Raw genomic sequence first — 24,612 nt, 5'->3', positions numbered from 1 at the left:
GCCAGTATGCCGACAGGACACAGGGAGCTGGTGTCGGCCGGAGAGCCAGTACTGGAGCCAAAACTGGAGTCGGGACAATGGCTATAGGGGCCGGTACTGAAGCCAGAACCATGGCTGCTGGGGCCGGTTCTGGAGCCGGAACCATGGCTGTGTGGGCCAGTACTGGACCATGGCTGCTGGGCACGGAACAGAAGCCTGGATAGTTTTCCATTGGAACAGTCAATGTATTAATTACAGTATGTCAAGCTGCTTGTTAGCAATGGGAAGGTTAGTGGTTAAATCCCCAGCCTATACTCTAAATCAAGTGGGCTTTTAACATGAAATAACAATGAAAAGGAACTTTGGGCACATTTTATTTGTTTGTTATTTAATACTGTATATACTCATGGTGATTTTCTTAAGGACCCATGATAATACGTTGTCCCTTTCAATTATTAATTACTTTACCGGCACACATACACATGACACTTTTGTGGCCAGACAGGTCACCTGTCACCTTCATATGAATAAAACATGTGATAATTTCTTTTTTTATGGTTGTGGTTAGTTAGAGACTGTATTTGTTGTTGTATCTCAAGTCCTGGGGCGGCAGAGCCTTCTTCTTCCCACCCTCTGGAACTCACTACCCCAATCCATCAGAGATTCTTCCTCCCTCACAGCATTCAAAACATCACTCAAAACCCACCTGTTCAACACTGCATTCAACCACTGAACCCCCCCCATTTTCTGTTTTGTTTATCTGTTTTTTTTTTTTTTTTTTAATTCTCTGTCAAAGCATCTTTGAGTTTCCTGAAAAGCGCTATACAGGTCTGATGTATTATTATTATTATTGTTATTATTATTATCTTTGTAGACTACATCACAGATTTGCTGTAGTTTGTCTACAAGAGCAGAGTGTAGGTCATTTATCTGCTATGACCAGTTTAACTTCTCATAAAAGTGTTTTCACATGATGGTAACTGTTTTCTTATCTATTAATTTATCTTATGTAAGTAGTTATTGATAAGCATTTCTTGAGTTATATAGAAAAAAGTATTGTTTCCTCGGAGTGCTGCTCTGGAAGATATACTCCTATACATAGCCTACTGGTAAGTAAATGTATACAATACCAAATTATAAAAGGTCCTTTAAAAAACAGCCATTTAAGTTTTTATACTGAAGTATCAGCTAAATAGGCTATCACACAAATAGGACTGGTGATGCAGAATTATTAGAATGTTTACTTGTGAACAACATTTTAAAGTTTATTGCAGGAACTATTTTGACTACTTTGAATACTACTGAGTAGTATATACAATGAAACATCACGGTTATATTGGAAAACCTTAAGGGGCACAGCAACTGAAACTAAAAAGGCCAAAAGCAAATAGGCTACAGTGGAGTAGAGATAAGGTAAAAATAATTCAGGCATGAAGCAAGCTTAGTAAATGTAATAGTCCTATAATCCTTTTCAGGACTGCTGTGGTCTTTTATTTATTGGGTGTTTTTTCTCTTAGACACTAAAAACGAAACAAGAATGTCAAAAAAAAAGCATGCCCTTCTAAACAGATTGATCTACACACTCCACACATTCCACTAAGTAACGGCAAAACCAACGGATTTTGTTCCACTCCGGCGCGCGCTGATTTGTTGAAGCAGCTGTCAGTCAGAAGGCACTGCTTTCTGATTGGCTGCCTCTCCTCCCGTTACCCGGGAATGCGCCGTGTGCTTCAGTTTGGTTTGGGATGGTCTCTGTGTAGCGGTCTTCTACTGTTATTGATGTTTTTTTCCTCGACATTTCAATGGTAACTGTCCTGTCAAACGTCTAATCAGCACCGAGGAGCCGAGAAGTGTATGAGAATGGAGACTGAGGAAAAAAACCCGGACCCTAAATACGGTAAGAAAACGTTTTTGTAACTGCTTTCTTACCGATCTTTGATTTTCTCTAAACCGACGAAAAAATGGAAACAATGACTGCAAGGGATGGATGGGTGTGGACCTCATGCAGATCTGGAGTCATCATAAATCGGGTTATTTTTCATAAGAGTTCTCATCTTTAGCCTTTAATATTTCATTTCACAATATATTATGAATGAAAGAAACATGCCGCTAATGGGATGTTATATTTTTCCAACCGGCACTCCAAACCCGATACTGCTTCCAGTGAAACCACAACTGCACACATATGGGTTTAAACAATAACACATAAACAAAACAGGTCATGTTCATTTCTATAGATGCACACAGATTATAGCACACATGTAAAAACACACCCACATATGTTTAAAGCTTTTTTTCACACTCATTTTTTCGTATGCACATATTATGGAAAATGCATCCTCTATACCAGCCAAAGACATGACTCATTGCCCACTATTATGTGTCACCCAGGCATTTTCTCAACTTAGCATCCCATGTGAACTGTTGAGTCATGAAGTTCTCCCAACCAGTGTTTTCTTTGCTTTAATACCCCTTGTCAGTATAGGAGGGTAACCATAGCTCAAATGCAAACCACAGCCTCCACACTGGAATTTGATTGGGAAGATGACACCAATGCTGTGTGGTGGTTAAAGTATTCCTTATTTCACAATGCAAGATACTCCCAACAGTCCACATCCAAAATGCTAAGCGCGCACATCCTCTCCAGTCAATCCATGGAACTCCCACTGTGGAGCATTTCCTTGTTGCTTTCCTTTTCACCACGTCAACTCTTTTTCCTCCCCCATGAGGGCTGAAAGGTAAAAAAAACTCAGCCCTTTTACACCGGGGATAAAGTTTATTCGATTCAAACACAGAACACATTCAAACCGTTTTTATTTTCAGAGTGGGATCTTTGTGAGCACTCACGTTTGCCTACTACTGTTGATACTTCATTTCCCTTCTGTCTAGGCTGATGTGTGCATGCAGGCATGCTGCAGCATGCAAGGCCTCGACTGTTCAGCCTCGCCTGGCTCAGCAGACAGTCAAGAGGCTTCTAGTCAATATTAAGCTGGCAAACTGAGCCCATGCAGATACACTAAATGTTTCACAATTATCGCTTCACATTTAGACTGTTAGTTTTAAAAAGTAAGACCCACCGTTGCTGTTTGATGTAATCAGTTTCTGTGAGGGGTACAGAGTCAGTGATCTGAGACAGTGGATACCAGTTACAAGCATTTATCTCTACAAACAGAGACTTAAATGTGTTTCCTCATTTCTTTTTAAAAGTATGTACTGTAGGTCAAATTATAAGTAGATGTCAAAGTCAGTGCTGAAGCACCAACAGCTGATAGCAGGAGAACATACAGTCATTTCTGTGAGTCCCATATATTATACATCTTATCTACACGCTCTAAATAGAAAGATCGAAGTGTCAGGAATCAGAGCAAAGGAGATGTCTCCCTGCATGTCTGCGTGCACACACACAGCCACACACCCATTAAGGTAGCAGGGGAGGGGATCATCTGATAACCCCTCCGGGCCCATTAATGAATCACATTAGTAATGACATCATCACTTCCTTTAAACTCACACATGTACACACACCACAAAATCGTGACTTGAAAATCATATTGTCTACAGAAGTTGATACCAAATTACTTCACTTTGTTTTAGCAATCACTTTTTTAACTTAACATATTATAAATATTTTACATAAATAGTGTTAAAGGGACGGAATATATATCAAAAAAACATATATTTCCTCTAACCTGTAGTGCTATTTAAACAGTTGTAGTGTGAGTTGCAGAGTGATAGAGATTTGGAACTGGCTGGCACTTGGCTTACATACATATTAAAGACTCAACAGCAATGTCACTCACTGTCAATCCTGATGAGATGTACGCGTCCACCTCAGCTAGGTTTTAACGTTAATTATCAGGAGAGCCCGTTGTCCATGGGTAGATGCACACTTTCTGCATGGTGATATGATTGTTGGTGGTATTAGCTGGAAAGAAAATAGTTCCTCCAGGAAATGCTAACAACAAGGTCTGTAGAATATCTTGAGTAGCCGGCTCATGATTTATGGAAAGAGATTTTGCTGTTAATTTTTTTTAGATTGATCTTTGGAGCATCACAAGCTGAGTGCCATCTAGAGAATCAAATGTATGTTCATAAATGTCTCTTTGGCCACCCCCGACACATTATTGTAGGCCCAGCTTAATATGTAACTACATTTTATACATATGTAGTAACTAGAGGGCCCCTGATTTGTTTCTTTTTCAGGTTAAAACATCTGTTGGGCTTGAATACGGGTTTAGTAAGTTCAGGGTGTTTGGGCAGACACATGGCACTGTGTTTGTAACAGGCACTTGAATGTGGTCAATACTCAGTATTGTATTTCATCCTATGGCATGCTGTTGTCACATGGCAGAGTAAGTGGGCAGAGTCATGTGCCAGCAAATAACACGTAGGATGCCCTTATCTCTGATCTAGCATCAGATACACACAATGCATCATAATCGTAACCACATCATTGTGTTAACAATGCAAGAAACCATTTCAAGAAATCTTTGTCCATTGTTTAGAAAGTTAGTGATGTAACATTTAAATATGCAACACTTATTGGGGGATGTGGTGGCAGCTGGGAAATACAGCTTAAAGAAGAAAGAGGAAGCTGAGAAGACAGACTGTGTTATGGGCGTGATATTTCATACTCAATAACTCCTGCAAGATGAGTGCATCTGCTCCGCTTGCTGTTGCAAACTGTTAAACAGAAGGAAACGGTGAACACAGTTATTCAAATTGAGTCAGTTGATTGAGTTAAAGCCTAAAATAACTGTTATTTTGCCATAGTAAAATACTGTTTTGATTTCAGTCAGATGTGTAGCAATTTTGGCAACATCAGGTTCACATGCTGCAAGTCTTTGTTGATAGTGCTGCACCTCATTTAATTCCCCCAACAAATACTGTTTTGCTTTCAGCTCCCCTGATGAGCTAGCCGAGAGAAAGATGGAAGTCGTGGTGACGGCATTGCTTAGAAAACACAGAAAGTAGGAAGTGACAAGTTAGAGTTTAGAGGACAAAACCCTCATACAGGAAGACAACATAAAGAAAGAACTGCCAAACAGCAGGACACTGCGAGAAATCTAGACTGAAATAACGAGAAAATGAGAAAATACGATGGAAAAGGTACTGTGACCGTCCAGCCAGATGATGAACGGGTGGTTTATATGCTTTGAATGTCTTTTAGAAAATCCTTCATGCTTGTCAGACTGCTGCATTGACGAATGGCTCTTGTTTAGATCCTTCATTTTAATGGTTTAAGACACACTTTACCTAAATGACTAAGGTCTGTTAAGCCTTTGTAGTGGTATTAATGCCAGTTTCGTCTCTGTGATGTTTGGACAGAGTGTGTGCGTGTGTAAGTAGTGTGTGTGATGTAGCAGACATGCTGTATGTAAGCACTACGAAGTGGCAACAAGTAGCTACCCTCGCCTCTTACTCCCATTTTGCGCGCTTAATGAAGAAATGACAGTTAGCTCCATCATGTGAATTATCCTTTAGTTTACAGCACACACGTACAGTTCTGTGACAGGATGTGTTATATCTCACAATGTGGTTATCAGTTGAAAACATTGTGTTCACTGTGTTCCCCTGGCTGATTTCCTGTGTAAAACATATTTTTTCAGAAAAGGAGCGACGAGCACGTTGGTTTTATATTGTTGAACGCTGTGTTAGCTCATGGTGACCTCACTGGAGGCAGACTAGGCTTGGTTTATGTTTCTCCCCCCTCCTCCCTGAAGTGTCTGAGGTGTTTCCATGGCGGCTGCTGGTGTCCATGGGGACCTCAACATCACCGGGGGAGACATTTTGTGGGTTGCTAGGCATGGCAGTCGGGCAGAAGAATCCTTTTGTTTGGGAGAATGTCCCGTCTCTGTCAAAACACAGGCTTTCACATATGTCTCGTACTTGTGTGTATCTGTCGTTCACAAAGTCCATACATTACATACCTATGCTATACCTATTAAGTAGACCTATCAATCATTTCAAATTGGGTTATTGGAGGAAATTGTGTTTTTTAAGTGTGTGTGATCTGTGTCAGTAAACAATGCTTTGCACAGATTTACAGCTCAGTTTTAAACTCAGTGGTACACAAATTAGCCAAAGAGCTTTACTAAATATAAAACTGAAAGCCACAAGGCTATTTATAAGACTAAACATTACAGCTGCAGATTCATATGATTTAGCCATAAAGATTCAGTCAAAGTATGCTTACTTTAATACAATATTCATGTTTAGTAAAGGCGAGTATACTGGCCAACAAGGACTTACTAGCAATGGCTTGAAAACTATTTAATATTATTATTACCATTCAGTGGAATCATATCATGATGGATTGATACACCCGATGTCAGTGTCAACAGCCAAGGGATTTCAATATTGTCTGAAAGTGAAATTGCCGTTGTATTATAACTTATTTCAATTAATGCAGTTTTTGGTTTAGTTTTGATTTAGATCTACATTGGGACGTTACAATTCAAAGTAGTTTGTGGTCCCAGAGGTGAAACCAGACGTTTGGATTATTAGTCTTCTTCATGCAAGTGTTTTGACTTTAATCAGACTGAAATTGAAGTCATAGAATGATAAACTAACAAGCCTGCCATCTCTTGTGTCCACAGGGGAGTCCAGGAAGTTTGACCCAAACTTCAAAGGACCGATCCACAACAGGTGAGACGTCTCTTTCATAAGCTGATCATTATTTACTTTATGTTTTACAGTACACAAGTAACAATCCTCTCCTCTCCTCTCCTCTCCTCTCCTCTCCTCTCCTCTCCTCTCCTCTCCTCTCCTCCCCTCTCCTCTCCTCCTCTCCTCTCTTCTCTTCTCCTCTCGTCTCGTCTCCTCCCCTCCCCTCTCGTCTCGTCTCCTCCTCTCCTCTCCTCTCCTCCCCTCCCTTCCTCTCCTCTCCTCAGGGGCTGCACAGATATCCTCTGCTGTATTCTCTTCATCTTGGCCTTGTTGGGGTACTTTGCTGTCGGTATTGTTGGTAAGTTATACTTTATAACAATATGTTCTGTTTCATTGCTTGGAGATGAACGTGTTTAGTGTTAGGGACACATGATTTTTCAAAGAAACCTGCTTTTAATATTGCACACATTATTTATTTCAATTTCTTTAGGAACATGGTTTATTTAGTAATCATGTTTGGCTATCTTGCCTTAATCAGTGAGGTGTATACATTCTATTCTGAAAATCTATTAAAACCATGATTTGTTTACCTAGTATATGTGGTGATCACTGATCAATTGATTATATATACAAAAAAAACCTAAGAAACCATCCTGGTGATGGCTAGATACGTTATTCTATAAAATATTTAAAAATAAAAATTAATTCAGATGTATTTCATGATGAATTTAAATCAAAGTAAATGACATGTAAGATATGCGTATAACTCTTCTTTGTGTAACAGCCTGTCTTTTTGTCAAATGACTCTTAGTCACAGCTGAGTCATTCATGTCTTCCCACTTGCGGAAAGACAAACTCAGATGTTACACATGTTGCGTTCAATGAGTGGCAGAAAGTTGAAAAATAATGTGAAAGACAAGCAAGAAGTTTTGCAAAAATAATCCTGTTTTTCAGACCCTCTCCATACTTTTGGCATTCATAGGGTTAACATATCTAGTAATACGCAAGTGCAGTGTGTATAACTTAAGATTTTAGATAATAATTGTCTCTTTCTCTAACGTCCTCTTTTGTTCTAAATGTTTTAATGATTCTCTGTGCAGCCTGGTCTCAGGGCGACCCCAGGAAAGTGATCTATCCCACGGACAGCCGGGGGCAGTTCTGTGGACAAGCTGGAACTCCTCTGGAGTGAGTCGCCTGACAATATGAATATGATGTTACAGTATACGTGCCCCTTCACATGCAGACTATGTTGTGTCTTTCGGGATATTTATTTATAATACAGGCCTAATAATAGTTTGGTTTTACTGTTCTTACACAACAGGAAGAAGCCTCTTCTGTTTTACTTTAACATCCTGAAGTGTGCCAGCCCTCTGGTGCTGCTGGAGTTCCAGTGTCCCACCACGCAGGTCAGATAATCATCATTTATATTCCATGCAATGTGTTTCAGCTTTCTAACAACCACGCTAATTGTCATAATTGTATGTTGTGTCTATTTGTGTCCAGTTATGTGTGGAAACCTGTCCTGACCGCCACATGACGTTGGTGAAAGCCAAGGTAGGCAACAAAGAAGACCATGAATACTACAAGAAGTACTGTAAGGATGGAGTGGACTTTGGCAAATTGGTAAGTATTGAAATCATTTGATCAGTCGCATTTCGTACAATACTTTCACCTATTATACAAAATACACTTTTTCATGTATTTTCTCCATCAAAATGTGTCCCCTCTGTGTAAAGAGACTCTGAAAGTTTCAGGAAAAAAGATTCTCTCTCTTTTTGTCCTGATCCATAAAAACCTGTCTGAAAAATGAGCTGATCAGATTTTGGCCACTTTATGGTGTCATAATGTTCTGCTGGCTTGTGTAACCATTAGCCAATCACCAACCAAGGTAACACCCCACACCGTATCACCTAAATCTCCTCCTAGAGCACCATTGTGTTCCTTTTAACCAAATATCTCTTAGAGGGGCGTGGGGAGGGGCTCCTTATTTTCATCTAAAGTAACAGACAGAGAATCAGGACTTTTCAAACAGGGCTGAAACAGAGGGGATTATGGGATGCTACAATGGGTGATCTGTTTGATATGTCGAGCCAAACACTTCAGAGACATGTTTTGTCTGTAACTGAGAACAATAGTATATTGATGAAAAAGAGAAGAACAGGGGAGCTTTAAAATGACGGATGTTGTCCATGTTTCAGAGTCCTCCTGAGATCCTAAGGGAAGGCTTGTGTCCGGCCATGCTGATGCCCAGTAAAGCCTGTAAGTGAGACGCTTGTTGTCTTCACCTCCTAAACCTTATTTCTGCCCACACTACAAGCTGCCGTGTGTTAGTATTTTGTAACAAATATATCCATATACTTAAACGAGTCATAATCTCCTCCCCCCCCACAGTCACGCGGCGCTGCCTTCCTGCTTTGGGAACGATGAAAGGCGGGGTGGTGGTGGTGGGCAACGAGACCTCTTTGGATGCTGGAGAGGGCACCAACATCAACGCCACGGATGTGCTGGAGGCGTCAAAGTGAGTCCTTTTCACTGTATGGCAACACACAAGTTGTGTTAGCCTTTGAGTAGATAAATCAGTCTCTCGGTGTTGCACAATTACAGAAATGTTGGATAAACATGACATCACATGACAATCATGTTATAACCTCAAAATATCACAACCCTGACATGATTAACAAATGCTGGAAAATGTGTGCTGTGTGATCAGAACGGTGTCACTCAAATGCAAATTTTTTTTAAATGAGGGTTCAAATTATTATTATTTTTAATGGATTAATTAGTTTAAAGACAATTCTGAGCATTCTATGGTTGTAAATGTCATCCCTCAGGGTTGTTGGTAGTTGTTTCAGTCTAAATTTGCTGTTTATAGATATAATTTGTGCTCTCTGAACTCAATGTGGAATATATGCTCATAACATTTCTTTGACAGTTTCATTGAATAATATAACAAACCCTTTATAGGTTAATAAGTACAAAATAAGTAAAACTTCTTCCTTCTTAGCTCAAGAAAAAATGCTGCTAGGTAGATAAATTGTAATGTTTGACTCTCCTGACTCACAATCTGCTATGCTGTGTCAGCTGACGGCACATCCCTATCAAATCTCACTGCTGTGATTGGATAGGCTACTTAAAATGCAGCATACACCATTCTGCATGCTGACCATAGATATGTATGCACCATGGAGGGTTTGTGCCAGAGTTTTCTATCAGCATTTCTCCCAATGGGGGAGGTTGCAAAGCAGAAAGCAGTGTGAATAACGTTTGCTAATTATCAAGCTGTATGTCACCATCTGTTATGTTGTGTTCTTGCTGACAGCAGCTGGAGAAAGACATGTCTAATTATTTGTCATACTGCGGTTTTCATCTTCATTTGTAATGTGGCATGACGACGCAAACAAATGAATAACTGCCTATGCAAAAAAAAATGAACAGGTTTCAAATAAAGGTTTACTACGAAATAAAAAGCATCAGCTTTCGCTTTTAATACTTTATATCGTGATCCAATAACAATATGCAGCGTACAGATAATTGAACGTTGAAGGAATAGCTTGAGCTTTATATTTATTTTTACACAATAGTTTAATAATTACACATAGTTAACAGAAGTTTTTGCTGACATGTTGAGTTATGGTCTCCCCGATAATGCATTTTAAGGTTTTCCTTACCTGTAGTGTGTTATATAGGTTTTTGTGCATGTAAATGGTCTGAAAATGCTCAAATCATAAAGTTTCCTCCAGAGGGAGTTTCTCTCCCACACACTCCCTGAAAATGAGCAAAATAGGGCCCCTTTTGGCTAAAGGTTGTCATGTTTATGCCTCCATTCCTAATAGATGTCTACAATGTGGGTTGTTTTTATTTAATTTCCTTATTTTTCTTTTCTCTTTTTTTGTTTTCCAGGAAGTCAAATATGGTTGTTGAAGCTCGCCAGGTGGCCATGAGAATCTTTGAGGACTACACTCAGTCTTGGCACTGGATATTGCTGTTAGTCTACTTTTGTTTAACTCTACAGTAACAAACCGTGTCATCTAGATCTAGATTCTAGAATATCAGGAGTAAAACCAAAGGCAAAATATAAGCAAACAAAACACCAATATTTATTTAGTTTACTCAAAATAGGGATGCAGTGATCATGGCTGTAAAATGTTTGTACTTGATATACAAAAGCATCAGTATTCAAAATCAACAGCTAACTTATCATTTTGAAGCCAAAAATGTGACTTGACTGCAACTGTCAATTAAAAAAAATCCAAGAAGACTCTGTTCTCTTTTGATATTTTACAAGTTCTAATGTGTCCTCCCTCTCTAGCGGTCTTGTGATTGCCATGCTGGTCAGCTTGGTTTTCATCGTCCTGCTGCGATTCTTGGCTGGCATCATGATCTGGGTCATGATTGTTTTGGTTATTCTCGTCATCGGATATGGTAAGTCCTCAGCAGAGTTAACTGAATATTTTCCGTCTATGACGTTTGTTTTTTAACAATGACGGAAAAATCTGAAAGCCTTCCGTCATTTGGACGGATCAGAACAAACTCAGAACAGCGCCAAAGTTTCCCCCTAGAGGGGCTTCGGTATTATGCCGTGTTATGCATGCCCAACCAAAAGTATATGATATCGTTTCCAAACCGACATTTGCCGGACAGATCATTGACATGTCTGTGAGTATTTGCTTTACGCTGTGCGCGCTCCCGCGAGGTGCAGTGGGCATGCATAGCACGGCGCTAACAGTTCACGAGCGAGTGTGTGCCCCCCCCACCCCCGTCAGAGTTGCGTACAGACCGACGGGTGATAATATATATTGACGGAAATTGTACGACCCTGTCCGTCAAAATGCAATGATGGGCAGCGAAAAAGTCTAGCGCAACTTCTGGTCCTCAGCCTCTTGAGATAATAAAGTGATCTGCTTCAATGATAAAGGAAATCTGAAGATTTGAACTCTTTCTTTTTAGGGATTTTCCACTGTTACATGGAGTTTGCGAGTCTGAAGGGAGAGCCGGGCTCTAATGTCACTATCCGCGATCTGGGCGTGCAGACGGACTTCTCTGTGTACCTGCAGATCAGACAGACCTGGCTGGCCTTCAGTACGGATACACACACACACACACACACACACACACACACACACACACACACACACACACACACACACACACACACACACACACACACACACACACACACACACACACACACACACACACACACACACACACACACACACACACACACACACACACACACACACACACACACACACACACACACACACACACACACACACACACACACACACACACACACACACACACACACACACACACACACACAGACACACACACACACACACACACACTTGCCATCTTAAATACATGGCTGTGTAAGGTATCCATGAATCCTGTTAATAAAATGCTTTGTTAATCTGTTACAGTGATCATCCTGGCTATTGTAGAGTTCTTCATCATCCTGCTACTCATATTCCTCAGGAAGAGACTTATGATTGCCATCGCCCTCATCAAAGAGGCTAGCAGGTCAGTCAAGGCCGTGAATGGCATCTCCGTGTTCACTTTTTGCTGCGGTCATGACGACATAACTAAAATGTGGGCTGCCTTTACGTTAAACTCCTGGCAACGTTCCGCTCCAGCCTATCGTCCCCTATCAGAAATGTTGCTGTATCATCATAAACAATGCCTGACGTGTTTTGGAAGTAATACAAAAACATTAGCAAGCATCGCTAACACTTAGAGCTAACGCTGTACTGGAGAGAGACTGTGTAAAGAAGCCGGATATAAAGGGTACTCACCTTGTGGTAAACCCACGAGAGAGAAAGAGCTCCATAATGTTTCAGAAATAATACTTGATGTGGTTTGGAACATAATATGGCGTTTAATCACGGCAGTGTTTAGCTGAGTTTCTGCTGGTATACAGCCTTCTCTTCAAAGAGCTCACTGCTTGCATGCGGTTGCTCCAAAGGAGCGGGGCCAGCAGCAGCTCCAAAGGGGCGTGGCCAGCAGCAGCTCTGTTAAATGTAAAGCTACGGACCCAGAATCAGCACTTTAGTAACAGGGCTGAAATAGAGGGGTATAAGGCATGCTACAATGCATGATCTGTTTGTTATTTTGAGCAAAACACTTCAGAGACATGTTTTGTATAGATATATGGCCCTATAATATATTGTTCAAATATAGCATAATAGGTGAGCTTTATATTACTAAGTAAAATGTGAAAGAAGTTGCTCACTCTAAGGGTGTTTGAGCTTCTTTCAGCTCATTGTTTACTGTTTAAGTTCACATCAGCTTTCATCATTGCCACTGCAGTAGTTTTTGAGCACTGTGTATAGTGTTCCTGTTCAGCAACAAACATCTCTGGGGAGCATTTAGATGCAAAACGTTTCCATTAGCAATTTCTGGAGATCAAACAAAGACAAAACAAGTTTGAATGTTGTACTGCAATGCTCCAGATGGCCCGAAACACGAATCCAGGAAAACTGCTTAGGTTGCTGCATGTCTGCTGGATGTGTACAGGCAACTGTTTGCTAATACCTTTAGCTTAAGAACATTTGAAGAGAGACCTTAGCATTCAGAAAGGTCCTTTGATTTTACACTTAAACTTGACAATGCTTGGTCAAAAAGGTATTACCTAATCTTGTTGACATAACGTTTTATTTTTCAGAGCTGTTGGGCACGTCATGTCATCGCTGTTCTACCCAATCCTGACCTTTGCCCTGCTCTCTGTGGTGATCGCCTACTGGGCCATCACTGCTGTGTATCCTTTCTTTTGTCCAGATATGGAGAAAACATAGTCAAAGCAAAAACATGTCACAATATTTGTTTCCACCTTTATTTGCACACATTCCGACTATACTTTTCTATATTCCTATATATATTTAATATATTTTGCATTAATATAAATGCTAAGGAATAACTAAAGAAAAGGGGAAAATAAACAACTATTTTATGTGTATTATCCAAGTAATCCAACAGTTAAACATTCAATCCAACACATTTACTACTTTTCAAAGTTGTGTCATAGTTTGTAGGAAATCACTATATCTTCCAAGTTCTGAAACCTTCTATGCTTTCCTACTTCATCACTTGTTAGTGACATTTTCCCATAAATATATAAAGGGCTGCAGATGTCTTTTGATGTGACCTTTTCAGAGACATCCTCCCTTTGTTGACATGCTGTTATCTCCTTGACCACTCGACCAGCTTTTTGTCCACCTCTAATGATCAGGTGTACAAAGTGTTCAACAACTCAGAGTGCGAGTACTCACGAGACACCTGCGACCCCAAGGTACACTTTCAAATGTCACTGCCTCATGACATTAACTAACTGAAGATGTGTGTGGAGTTTTGTCAGAAAAAGAAATACTCTGTCTATATTTGACACCTTTGCTTACCTCGTTGTTTACCAGTTTCATCATATATTTTATTTTAAATTCACTTGAATAATACTGTGGTTTCCTTCTTCCCTTTTTCTCCAGACGTTCAACATCTCCAACGTTTCATCTCAGTGTCCTGATGCCGAGTGTCTGTTTGCCTTTTATGGTGGAGAGACCCTTTACCACAAATACCTCATCCTGTTCCAGTTCTACAACGTTTTCCTCTTCTTCTGGTGCGCCAACTTCGTGACGGCCCTGGGCCAAGTCACTCTGTCAGGGGCCTTCGCCTCCTATTACTGGGCCTTCAAGAAACCCGACGATATTCCCGCCTTCCCCATCTTCGCCTCGCTTGGACGGGCTCTCCGGTTAGAGACTCAATTATATTGTATTGTTATGCAATCTGTCCACCTGTGAATATTCTGTTTCATTACAACTATCAGTGATGATGTTATGCTCATGCTTGGCTTCTGTTTCCACTTCCCCTCCAGATACCACACTGGCTCTCTGGCTTTTGGCTCTCTGATCCTGTCTTTTGTTCAGGCCATCAGGGTCCTTCTGGAGTACCTGGATCACAAGTTGATGGGTCAGACAATTGAACCACTGACTAACTTAATTAGTGTCGTAGGGTTTAACCCGATTAGCCTACTATTATATACATCAGTAGATTCATTAAAAAACAGAGACTGTATTTTCTGTTTCAAAAAGCTCTCACACCAAGAAATATATAAGACTGCCTTTTTAAAATGTAAACAGCACTAACCACTCTCACGCTGCTTTCATGCCTGGTGCAGCCATGTTCAATGATTATAGAGGAGACCTTGTGTTGCAGAAGGCAGCCACTCAGCTAATGGTTCAAATGTGTTCCGTGTTGAATGTAGCCTGCCCGTAAGGAGCCTAATTCCACCTCCAATCTCACAGTAGAATCTTCACATCTTCACAACTTAAAGGATCTTTCCCTTTTTCTATAAGAGGGTGTTGAATGTCGGATTTCTCCCCATAAATCGTGATGCATTGCTCTCTCTTTCTCTCTTTCTCCCTCTGTGCCTTCGCTCCCCTGTAGTTTCCCTTCTGTCTAAAGATTTCTCAAATAGGGGGGGTGGGGATTTCTATTTACATCCACAGAAATCAAGCAGACTAAAAAGAGAAAGCGTGTTCCTTCTCCCACGCTCCGTTTCAGTACTACGGACAGCACCACACCTACACACACGCACACACAATGCACACAAACAGTGTTGTCCATTGTTCTGAAACAACAGCTAAGCTATAGTCACATGTATCTCAGCGATGAACTGTGTTATTTTGCTTTCTCTCTATGGATACTTAAAGCTTAGACGGAGTGTGATCAATGACAAAAAAACAAACCTTGATTTGCCAACCATTTTATGGTATTCAAGAGACCCCATACTGCGGGACCCCCCTACTGTGTTGATTGTGTGTCTTCTTTATGTTGTACTTATCAGTGACTGTATTAATATGCATTTATGATTATGTTGTTAGAGTGGTTGGGTTCTGGTTTTGGATTGATGCATGTGTAAAGGTCAGAATAATGCATTGAATCAATTTAAATGTATAGAATGAAATGTAACATGTTTTTATCATATCCCTCAGGTGCTCAGAACAAGTGTGCTAAATTCCTGCTGAGCTGCATGAAGTGCTGCTTCTGGTGTCTGGAGAAATGTATCAAGTTCCTTAACAGGAATGCCTACATCATGGTGAGTCATCGCTATCAGATACTGCTGTGTCAGAGATGTTGGATCTGGTCCCGGTTTAAAATGGTAAAACATTTTTTTCTTTCTTAGATTGCCATCTATGGAAAAAGTTTCTGCCCTTCTGCTAAGAATGCCTTTTTCCTGCTCATGAGGAACATCATCAGGTGGGATTTCAATTCATTTATATCCACAATGTTAAATTATATTATGCATTACACTAATTCATATTTAAGCTTTACCGATCGTTGTTTCATGGGATATTCTCTTATATTCTCTGCTGATCTGTTTCCTCACAGGGTGGCTGTTTTAGATAAAGTGACTGACTTCCTGCTGTTCCTTGGGAAGCTCCTCATCGTTGGAATCGTTGGTAGGAGAGCTTTTTATTTTTAGAACTAAAGTGTGTACCCTGGAGAGAGATCTGTTAGGATTTCTTGTTGAAACCCATTAATTTACTTTTGTTTCTCTGTGCAGGCATCTTCTCTTTCTTCTTCTTCTCCGGGAGAATCAAAGCTGTAGAGGAGGCTGCTCCATCTCTCAACTACTACTGGGTGCCAATAATGGTGAGAGAGAGTTACATATGCAGGATTTCTCTTTCAAAGAAACAGATACACACTATAGATGCAGAGATACCTCATTGCAGAAACACAGATATATCATGTACATCTACAAATAGCTGCTAAGGGTCCATTTGAGACCTTTTTAATATCAAATCAGATGCAATTTAAATTAGTATTAATATTATGTGTATCTACTGTGACATGTCTCCATGTTTTTATGTTCAAAAAGCTCTTTATTTTTCTCATACTGCCTGTGCTGCAGCACCCCTTTTCACCCTCTGTCTGAAACCAGAGCCCAGTCTGCTCTGATTGGTTAGCTGACCGGCTCTGTTGTGATTGGTCAACCAGAAATGTCCAGCCCCGTACCCCATCACCTACAATGTGTGCTAGGCAATAGAAGCGCGAGTGTTACATAGTGATGTCACTATGTTAAGGAAGAAATCAAAGTGATTTGAGTGTGCTTTTAAGCCAAATGTATGCTGGTTACAGCTTCTCCAATGAGAGTATTTGACCCTTTTCCTTTTTCTAAATAATGTGAACTGAGTAACATTGGTGTTTTGACAGTGTCTTGGACCGAACAAGATTTTTCACAAAATTATAATGTATGGCAGGCAAGAGAAATTATTCAAAACGTTCTTAAACTCAGTATAATAATCTTTTGAGGTAGCCTGGGAGAATGAATGCCACAGCAGAAGTCGTGATTTTGTATTGATATTTGTGATTTCCTTCCCCTAGACGTTGGTAGTGGGATCCTACCTCATCGCCCATGGCTTCTTCAGCGTGTACGCCATGTGTGTGGACACACTGTTCCTCTGCTTCTGTGAGTACATTTGCATTCAGTCAGATCTCCTCTTTTCTTCCTTATTCCAAGCACTAATACAACTTCCTCGAGCTAAAATGCTTGTTTCTCCTTCCTGCCATGTTTCTGACTCTTATTCTCTTTGTCTCATTCCTCCCATTCGTTTCACTTTATTTGTATACACTCCCTTTTATTTCATGTTTCCCTTTCCCTTTAATTTTCCATTAACCCAATAAAAAAAACTCGAAATACACATCCCTATAAACGGAAAAAGGTGAGGACCTGGAGAGAAACGACGGCTCGTCAGACAGGCCTTACTTCATGTCGCCCGAGCTGCACGAGATCCTCTCCAAAGCCAAGAGGGTGGAGGAAGACCACGATGGGGTCGAGCAGGGGGATTCTGCTGATCCTGCAAAGCCAATGGATGAGGTGAAACTGGAGGAGGAGACCCCTCTTCAACAACAAGACGGAGAAATCCAACTGAAACAGCAGACGGTGCTCAAGCAGGAAAATGAGGAGGAGCAGCCTCTGCAGGCCACGACTGATACCGAAGAGCCACAACAGGAGAACAAAGAAGAAGAAAAAGTCAGTCAGGTTGAGGAGGCTGAAAAGAAAGAAGAAGCAGAGGTGGCAAAGCAGGAGGAAAAAACCGAGGAGGCGCCACTTCCCGCTGCGGAGGCTGAGAAAGAAGAGACCGCTGGTAAAAAAGAAGAATCTTTGGAAGATAGTCCTCGTTCTGCACCACAGGAGTAAACAGTAATGCAAGGGCAAATAAATAAGGCTTGGTTAACCTCAAAAAGTACTGTATCTACAACGTGATGTGATGTGGGCATGTTAAATGTGCGGCATACAACAAAAGCTAAATATTTCCGATGTGACAGCTTGGAGGAGGCCAAAGAAGGTCAAAAGCCCAGTTGCATCTCTGTAGCTTGAACAAAAAACGCTCTCTCGTGTTGGTTTTAGAACAGTGTTGGTTTTTATATATTGTGAAGATCTGTAGAACGTTGTGAGTGCTGAACCTGTGCCTGATTGCTGTCACTGATATTTGTTGTCTTAATCCTGTTAAATGATGCACTGCAGAATCACTACGTACCGTGTTTACAGCCGGAACACACTCATGTCAATCGATGGTGAATCTCTTTCACTGTTTACAATAATACCAGCTGACCAGCCAAAATGTTACAGACATATTTGATAGACTGTATGAATATTGGATCTTTTTTTTTTTTTCTATGAAACGTGTATATATAAAGTAGTGTTCTTCTATTACGATTTGTTTCAGCTTCAGTCTTGTAGAGATACAAGATGGGATCCGATGTATTGTATTGCCACCCACTTGCCTTGGTATTTTTGACTGATGTAAGTGCTGTTAGTGTCGCCATGACGCAGCCTCTCTTTAGACCCCCCCCCCCCCCCCCCCAAAAAAAAAATGTTTACTAACCCAACCTGCATTGCTCTGTGCCTCTCCCCTCTGTCTCTCTGCTGCATGGTGTTGACATGGCCTTCTGAATGCTCGCAACTAGCATCACAACTCTCTGGATGCTTTTGTACACTTTGTTTCTCTTTTGTCGCCTTGTGTAAGATGTAAGTTACTGATTGATGACATTCCATATTTATCGGATGTAAATCTTGATTAAAGGTGATTGTATTTAATCACAGTCAGTCATTCTGTTATTGGTAATCATGAGCTTGAAAATGGTTTGTCGTTTGGAAGCAGGTGAGTTTTCATGAACACAAAAAGTCAGCAACACATTTTTATTTGTCTTAAAGGGGATCCCCAACTATTTCACCAGTTAAGGGTACTTGACTTGCCATAGAGTATACTGAGCCTGTAAAACTGTTTCTAAAAGGTTTTGATGCTTTGGGGAGGCTTTTATAAACCTTAGAAATAAAGAAAATAAATTTGAAAGCCGTTAATATTTGCTAACAATCAAATTGAGACGCTTTATGGGACGCATAGTATACTGTTTTTTTTTTTTTTAACTTTTTAACTTTTTAAAAACTACTCGTGGCCCCTTATCGCCAGTTATGAATCTTATAAATTCAACCAAAGAATAACAATTTTTTATTCTAAGAAGGTAGGGTCTTTAGATACTGAAAGAAGGTAAACTGGAGAAAACAAATATTGTTTCTAATAGAAATTAATACTTCAAGTTCAATTGTATTTGGGCCCAGGTTATGAACTACTTAATAACTGGTTTATCCTCTATTACTTTGACCCATGACATCACTATAGCATGTGGTTACAGGCGGGTCCAATAGAGCGGGCAAAAACACTGCTTAACTGATATTAAATTACTCTTTTAACTGTCTCTCGTTGGTCTCCTTACTTTGTAAAGTGCAATGTTAAGATAATAACTATTTATATTATGTTTCTCGATATAGGCGTCATTAATGCTAGGGACTCTGGGTAAGAAACTTTTGACCCATTTTGAGAAAGTTTATTCTTGTCCAAGTTTTCCATTCTCTCTATGAACATGACAGCCACGCTGTTGAGATGACTTTGCCACATTGAAGAGGGAAGCCAGGTTTGTCAGGTGTCTCAAGTTGTTGCTAACAAATGTTAAGCCTTTGTTACAATACACTAGTTGTGGTCAGAAAAAAGGGTACCCACCACTTTTTTAAACATGGGGCTCGACATTATAAATGGCCCGCTGGCCCGGAAGCACTATTTGGACACCCCGGGCCAGCATAACGTACTTTCCACTTGCCCGCTCGGGCCACAAAAAATATTGCTTTAAAAAAAATGGTCCTGTGGTATAGATATTTTTGAAGTAATTTTGTTAAATTGTTTCGTTTATTAATGCTACAACATAGCATGTCATGATTGGCGGTTGTCGTTGTTGGATGAAAAGCAAACAGCTGTTTTTTTTCCGTGCTGGAGCGCACTCCTTCACTACAGACTTTAGCGACACCTAACCATTCACCAAAAGTTTTTTAATACCAGTGGTAACCGGCCAAGCGCCGGGCAAAAAACAATCTTCAAATAAAAGAAAGTCACAGGAGGAGTTAAAGGAAAGTGAAAGGGAGTATGAGAAGAAGAGGGAGAGAACGTTTCTGTTAGGGCTGGGTCAAAAGTGCAGGACCTACAATGGCAGAGACCAGATGGATGCAGTCTTTTAACAAAGTTTAATAAAGGAAAAAAGGAGAAACTAAAAAACAATCCACAAAATGAAGGTGGATCTAGTTCAGGCTGGCTCGAGCAGACACTGGGAAAAAACAAGGTTATTCTTCAACAACAACAGCAAGAGAAAATTAAACTAAGCTATAGGATACTACAACGTTCAGACAGAGGGGAGGAGGAGAAAGCAAAACATCTAAACAGTTGTTTCTCAAACTTGTTCATACCAAGGACCACTTAACCAATAAAAAACACTCGTGGACCACCTACTCCACAAATATCCAAAGTCACATGGTTTTTCTAGAACAGATTACAAATTGCCTGAAAATGGTACAAACACGTGGTAAGATGTGTTATGAAGGTGTTGCGCTGGACTATATCATGCAATCGAAAGTGAAACTTAAGCTCGCTCCATTGCGGAGATATTCCCGCGAGAGTATGGAAAACTTTCATTTATCTATTTATTTCAAATGTGAGATTTTACCAATATACTCACGGACCACTAGGGGGCGCTCACGGGCCACCAGTGGTCCGCGGACCACACTTTGAGAAGCACTGAACCACAAGTTTCAGCCACACTGGCTTGATCGATGGAGTTGGCTTCAATATGATGCCAATATAAACAAGGTCTTTTGACGGCTCTGCATATCAATGCCGACCTATGTGCTGAAAAGTAAGTGAAGAGTAGGGATGGGTATCGTTTGAAATGTATCGATTCCGGTTCTTATCGATTCCGGTTCTTATCGATTCCCCGTTTCGATTCCAAAATTATAAAAGAAAGAGGTCAAACGTTTAGATCACAAAAATATCTTTATTCTTTTAAGCTTTAACTGACATTTTACAAATAAAAAATATACATGCAATACAAATGTATTGCACAATAGCTGTGATTTATTTTAACTGAGCTATGCCTGTGGCAAGCTATTAGCAGGCATTACACTGTGCCTTGTCTTTTTCTTTCTTAGTGTAGTGGAGCCTCACTTTAGAGCGTTTACCGCGACCCATCTTTGGTGTCATGAAGTGACTGAGCTCGTGAACTGTCTACTGGAGGGCGGGGGAGCCTCGCTGCGGGGCAACTGTGGACCTCTGTCGCCTGTCAGCGCAATTTACATGATGCCGTTTAAAAAGATTAAGGGCGGTGCCGGCCGTCAGCGGCCGTTCTGTAATTCTCCAGAACACACAGATGGCCAGTCCGCCCTTACCCTGTATTCCAACGTGTCGCTGCAGCGCAGACGGACCTGGTGGAATACAGGGTCTACCGCGTTTAGGAACTGTTAAGCAGAACCAAAATTGTGTATTTTGTATGGGTACCCGGTACCCGGCATTTTCTTATCGGCTCTCATCTGGAACCGAGTTTCTGTTCCCAACCCTAGTGAAGAGTAGAAAATATAAAAGGTATATTGGCTATAGGGAAATTTCCCAGCAGTTTAAGACAATGAAGGTTCTATTACATAGCCATTACATTTCTAACTCCTAATGACAGGAAGGCAGAAAGCACATTATACAAATAATAATAATACTCATAATAATGATAATAGCAGACATTTAACAATGACCACAATATAATTATTTTAATAAACCAAATATGAACAATTGAGGAAAAACTGATGATTAAAATGTTGTAGTACAAGTAGTAATGTAGTTTGTGCATACATTACTATTGCAACAAATGTATTTATTTTCTTCATTGTTAGTGGATTTTTTTTGGATGAATGCTCTTGGGCCAATGGAATTTGACCCTTAATGTCTACCCCCTGCATGTTTCTGGAGTTACTTGAAAGGCAAAAGAGATTATAGAGAGCCGAGGCATGGAAAAGTGAAATGACTCTTCCGAATGTTGTTCTTCAACTGCTTCTGCTCATGTCACAGTGGAGGATCTGGAGCGCAACGATGGATCAGCAGAGAGGCCGTACTTCATGTCCCAGAACCTGCTTAGCATCCTAAAGAAGTCCAATGAAGAGGTCAAACCTGTAGACTAGGTCACGTTAGTGTGTGTGTGTGTGTGTGTGTGTGTGTGTGTGTGTGTGTGTGTGTGTGTGTGTGTGTGTGTGTGTGTGTGTGTGTGTGTGTGTGTGTGTGTGTGTGTGTGTGTGTGTGTGTGTGTGTGTGTGTGTGTGTGTGTGTGTGTGTGGGTGGGTGGGTGGGTGGGTGGGTGTGGGTGTGTGTGTGGGTGTTTGTGTGATGGAAATAACAACAAAAGAAGAGTGCCATTTCCTGTGTTACATTATGTATGTTTGTGTGTTGCTGCCAAATGAGATTCATTAATGTTTTATGGATGATAATATTGATCTCTTAGGATTTTTTTACAAAGCCTTAATTGCCCGCCTGCATTTGCCAAACAAGGAGGATATTCATCAGCAGGAATATGGGACTTCACTTTCAGATGAAATATTGTTAATTTAGGCAATAGTTGGCCTTAATGTCCAGTGTGAAGGATTGTTGGGGATTTATTGGAGGGAATGGAAATAGTATTCGCTTTCATGTTTTCATTAGTTTATCACTTGAAGCTAAGATTCCTCTTAATTGAGTAAGCTATGTTGCACCACCATGTTCCTATAGTAGCTCAGAAAGGACAAACCAAACTCTGACTCTGGGCTGTTCAGGTAACTGTAGTTCCCCTAGTTATGTAATAGGAGGGGTGGGGGAGCGGTATTCAGACTATTTCCATCTGCAACCTAGATGCCACTAGATCCTATAAACTGTCCATTTAAAAAGAAGAAAAATCAGTTTTTGTTGTACCTTTTGTTCATTGTTTTTGTCACTGTGTATTCTGTCATCAAGTTGATGGGATGCTTTGAAAGGTCCATTGAGATACAGTTGGTGGCAGGTAGCATGTAGATACATGTGTAAAGCTCTGCTTACTAAGTATATTGCACTGTTAGATATTAGCACACCAAACCAAAGTTGCTCAACGCAGGCTAATAAAAGCTAAGTGTGTTCTCAAAGCCTTGAGAGATTACAAATGAACCAAGTGATTTTACTTGGACTTGCTGTCTTAATTTCTATGTTGTTTTTTGTTCATATAAAACATATCTGTAATGCATTTGTAAAAGTTGTTCTTTCTCATTTCGTTGTAAACTAATTATAATTTCTTCAGAAATGAATAAAATCTTAATAAAAATGTGTGTTGCCATATAAGTGTTCAAAGGGGGAAAGGCCACGTATTCTTTGGTTTATTTTTGACACAATAACCTGGATTATTATTTGATTTGATCAGTGTTGTTCTTATTTTGATAATGCTGACAAATAAGAGTTAGATAAATCATTATTGAAGAATTGTCCGTTTGTTAAATGAGACTATTACATATTTTTTATCTTCTAATAAATAAAAGAACATACTTATATATATATATATATATATATATATATATATATATAAATATTAATATATATAAAATAAATAAAAATATTAATAGTTATTAATATTTATATAATTAATCCATAATGTATTTACTTTGAAACGTAAACTTTATTATGTAAAGTTATGAAGTTTAGTTTTTGACATCAAATAATAATCAGTGAAATGGCAGTAAAAAGTTATTAATTCATGCTTCCTTTATTTGTCCATATGGAAGATTATTTATTAAATGTATTTATTTATTGCCAGTAAAAGCATTACAGTTTATTTGCATGGACTGTGTCAATGAATACATATTGCTCTACATGCCATAATTATCTCTCAAGAGTGCATAACAAATTAGTTAAAACAATGATCATCATATAGGTTATTTTATATTTAATTATATTTCATAAGAAAACACCACATTTAGTTTGGAAATATTTTCTTTTAGTAACAATAAAAATTGGCTTCATGTACGTATCCCACTTTTGCGGCCATCAACATGAGAATATTCAAGCTGATCTTTCATAATTAATTAGTTAATATATTTTTAAGCATGGTCTTTGATCAATAAAGACATATCATTATTATATTTAGCACATGAAAAAAAATAGTTTAAAATAAACTAAAGGTCCAGTCAGAGGTGGGAGAAGTAGTCAGATCTTGTACTCTAAAAGTAGAAGTATTAGACTAGAGTGTAGGAATACTCAGTTACAAGTCCTGCAGTCAAAATGTAACTCAAGTAAATGTACAAAAGTATTGGCATACAAATATACTTAAAGTAGCAAAAGTAAAATACTAATAATGCAAATTGGCCCATTTCAGAAGAATATATATTATAATTATTGATGCATTAAATTAAAGTATTATCAAAGCTGGTAAAGGTGCAGGTGGAGAGGATGGGTGGTTATCCATGACCATGATGGACAACATGTCAAGGGGTGAACACTGAGGCATGAACTCAATTGCACGACTCAAAACTCAGACTCAGATAGCGTTTCAAAATAAAGACTTTACTGGAATTTTGCACAGTAATAAAATAAGGAAAACAAAACAGTCTTTCGAGGAAAACTAGAATCGTGATCTATAGCATAGGTCCGTGAAAGGTCCGTGAGGTAA

General features: G+C 39.7%; 1 protein-coding gene across 2 annotated transcripts; it reads left to right on the top strand.

Annotated features, from left to right (window-relative positions):
* The first annotated feature begins 1,701 nt into the window (after positions 1 to 1,701).
* slc44a2 (solute carrier family 44 member 2 (CTL2 blood group)) lies at positions 1,702 to 23,308 on the top strand. 2 transcript variants are annotated; one of them, XM_079653151.1, is made up of 22 exons: positions 1,702 to 1,876; positions 6,579 to 6,627; positions 6,873 to 6,946; positions 7,689 to 7,773; positions 7,910 to 7,994; positions 8,092 to 8,211; positions 8,787 to 8,847; positions 8,980 to 9,106; positions 10,489 to 10,572; positions 10,898 to 11,010; positions 11,536 to 11,667; positions 12,015 to 12,114; positions 13,256 to 13,348; positions 13,795 to 13,879; positions 14,070 to 14,332; positions 14,456 to 14,550; positions 15,576 to 15,679; positions 15,767 to 15,840; positions 15,973 to 16,043; positions 16,148 to 16,236; positions 16,969 to 17,053; positions 22,023 to 23,308. In XM_079653151.1, the coding sequence occupies exons 1-22, from the start codon at positions 1,834 to 1,836 to the stop codon at positions 22,130 to 22,132; spliced, it is 2,142 nt and encodes a 713-aa protein (XP_079509277.1). In that variant the 5' UTR covers positions 1,702 to 1,833; the 3' UTR covers positions 22,133 to 23,308. The 2 variants fall into 2 exon arrangements, with proteins under 2 accessions (XP_079509277.1, XP_079509276.1); XM_079653150.1 differs by lacking the exon at positions 22,023 to 23,308 and adding an exon at positions 17,307 to 18,685.
* Positions 23,309 to 24,612: the final 1,304 nt, after the last annotated feature.

Source organism: Notothenia rossii (assembly GCF_949606895.1).
Source record: "Notothenia rossii genome assembly, chromosome: 1".
In the NCBI taxonomy this organism is placed as follows: domain Eukaryota; kingdom Metazoa; phylum Chordata; class Actinopteri; order Perciformes; family Nototheniidae; genus Notothenia; species Notothenia rossii.
This window is presented reverse-complemented; position numbering and strand designations above follow the sequence as displayed.

What these genes read in the sequence shown, in the direction of transcription:
- slc44a2 (XM_079653150.1), top strand. Translation starts at nt 1,834, where the DNA reads ATGAGAATGGAGACTGAGGAAAAAAACCCGGACCCTAAATACG. An exon ending in CAAGCTGGAACTCCTCTGGA is followed by an intron (nt 7,774 to 7,909) that starts GTGAGTCGCCTG and finishes CTTACACAACAG; the next exon opens with GAAGAAGCCTCTTCTGTTTT. An exon ending in CTCATGAGGAACATCATCAG is followed by an intron (nt 15,841 to 15,972) that starts GTGGGATTTCAA and finishes GTTTCCTCACAG; the next exon opens with GGTGGCTGTTTTAGATAAAG.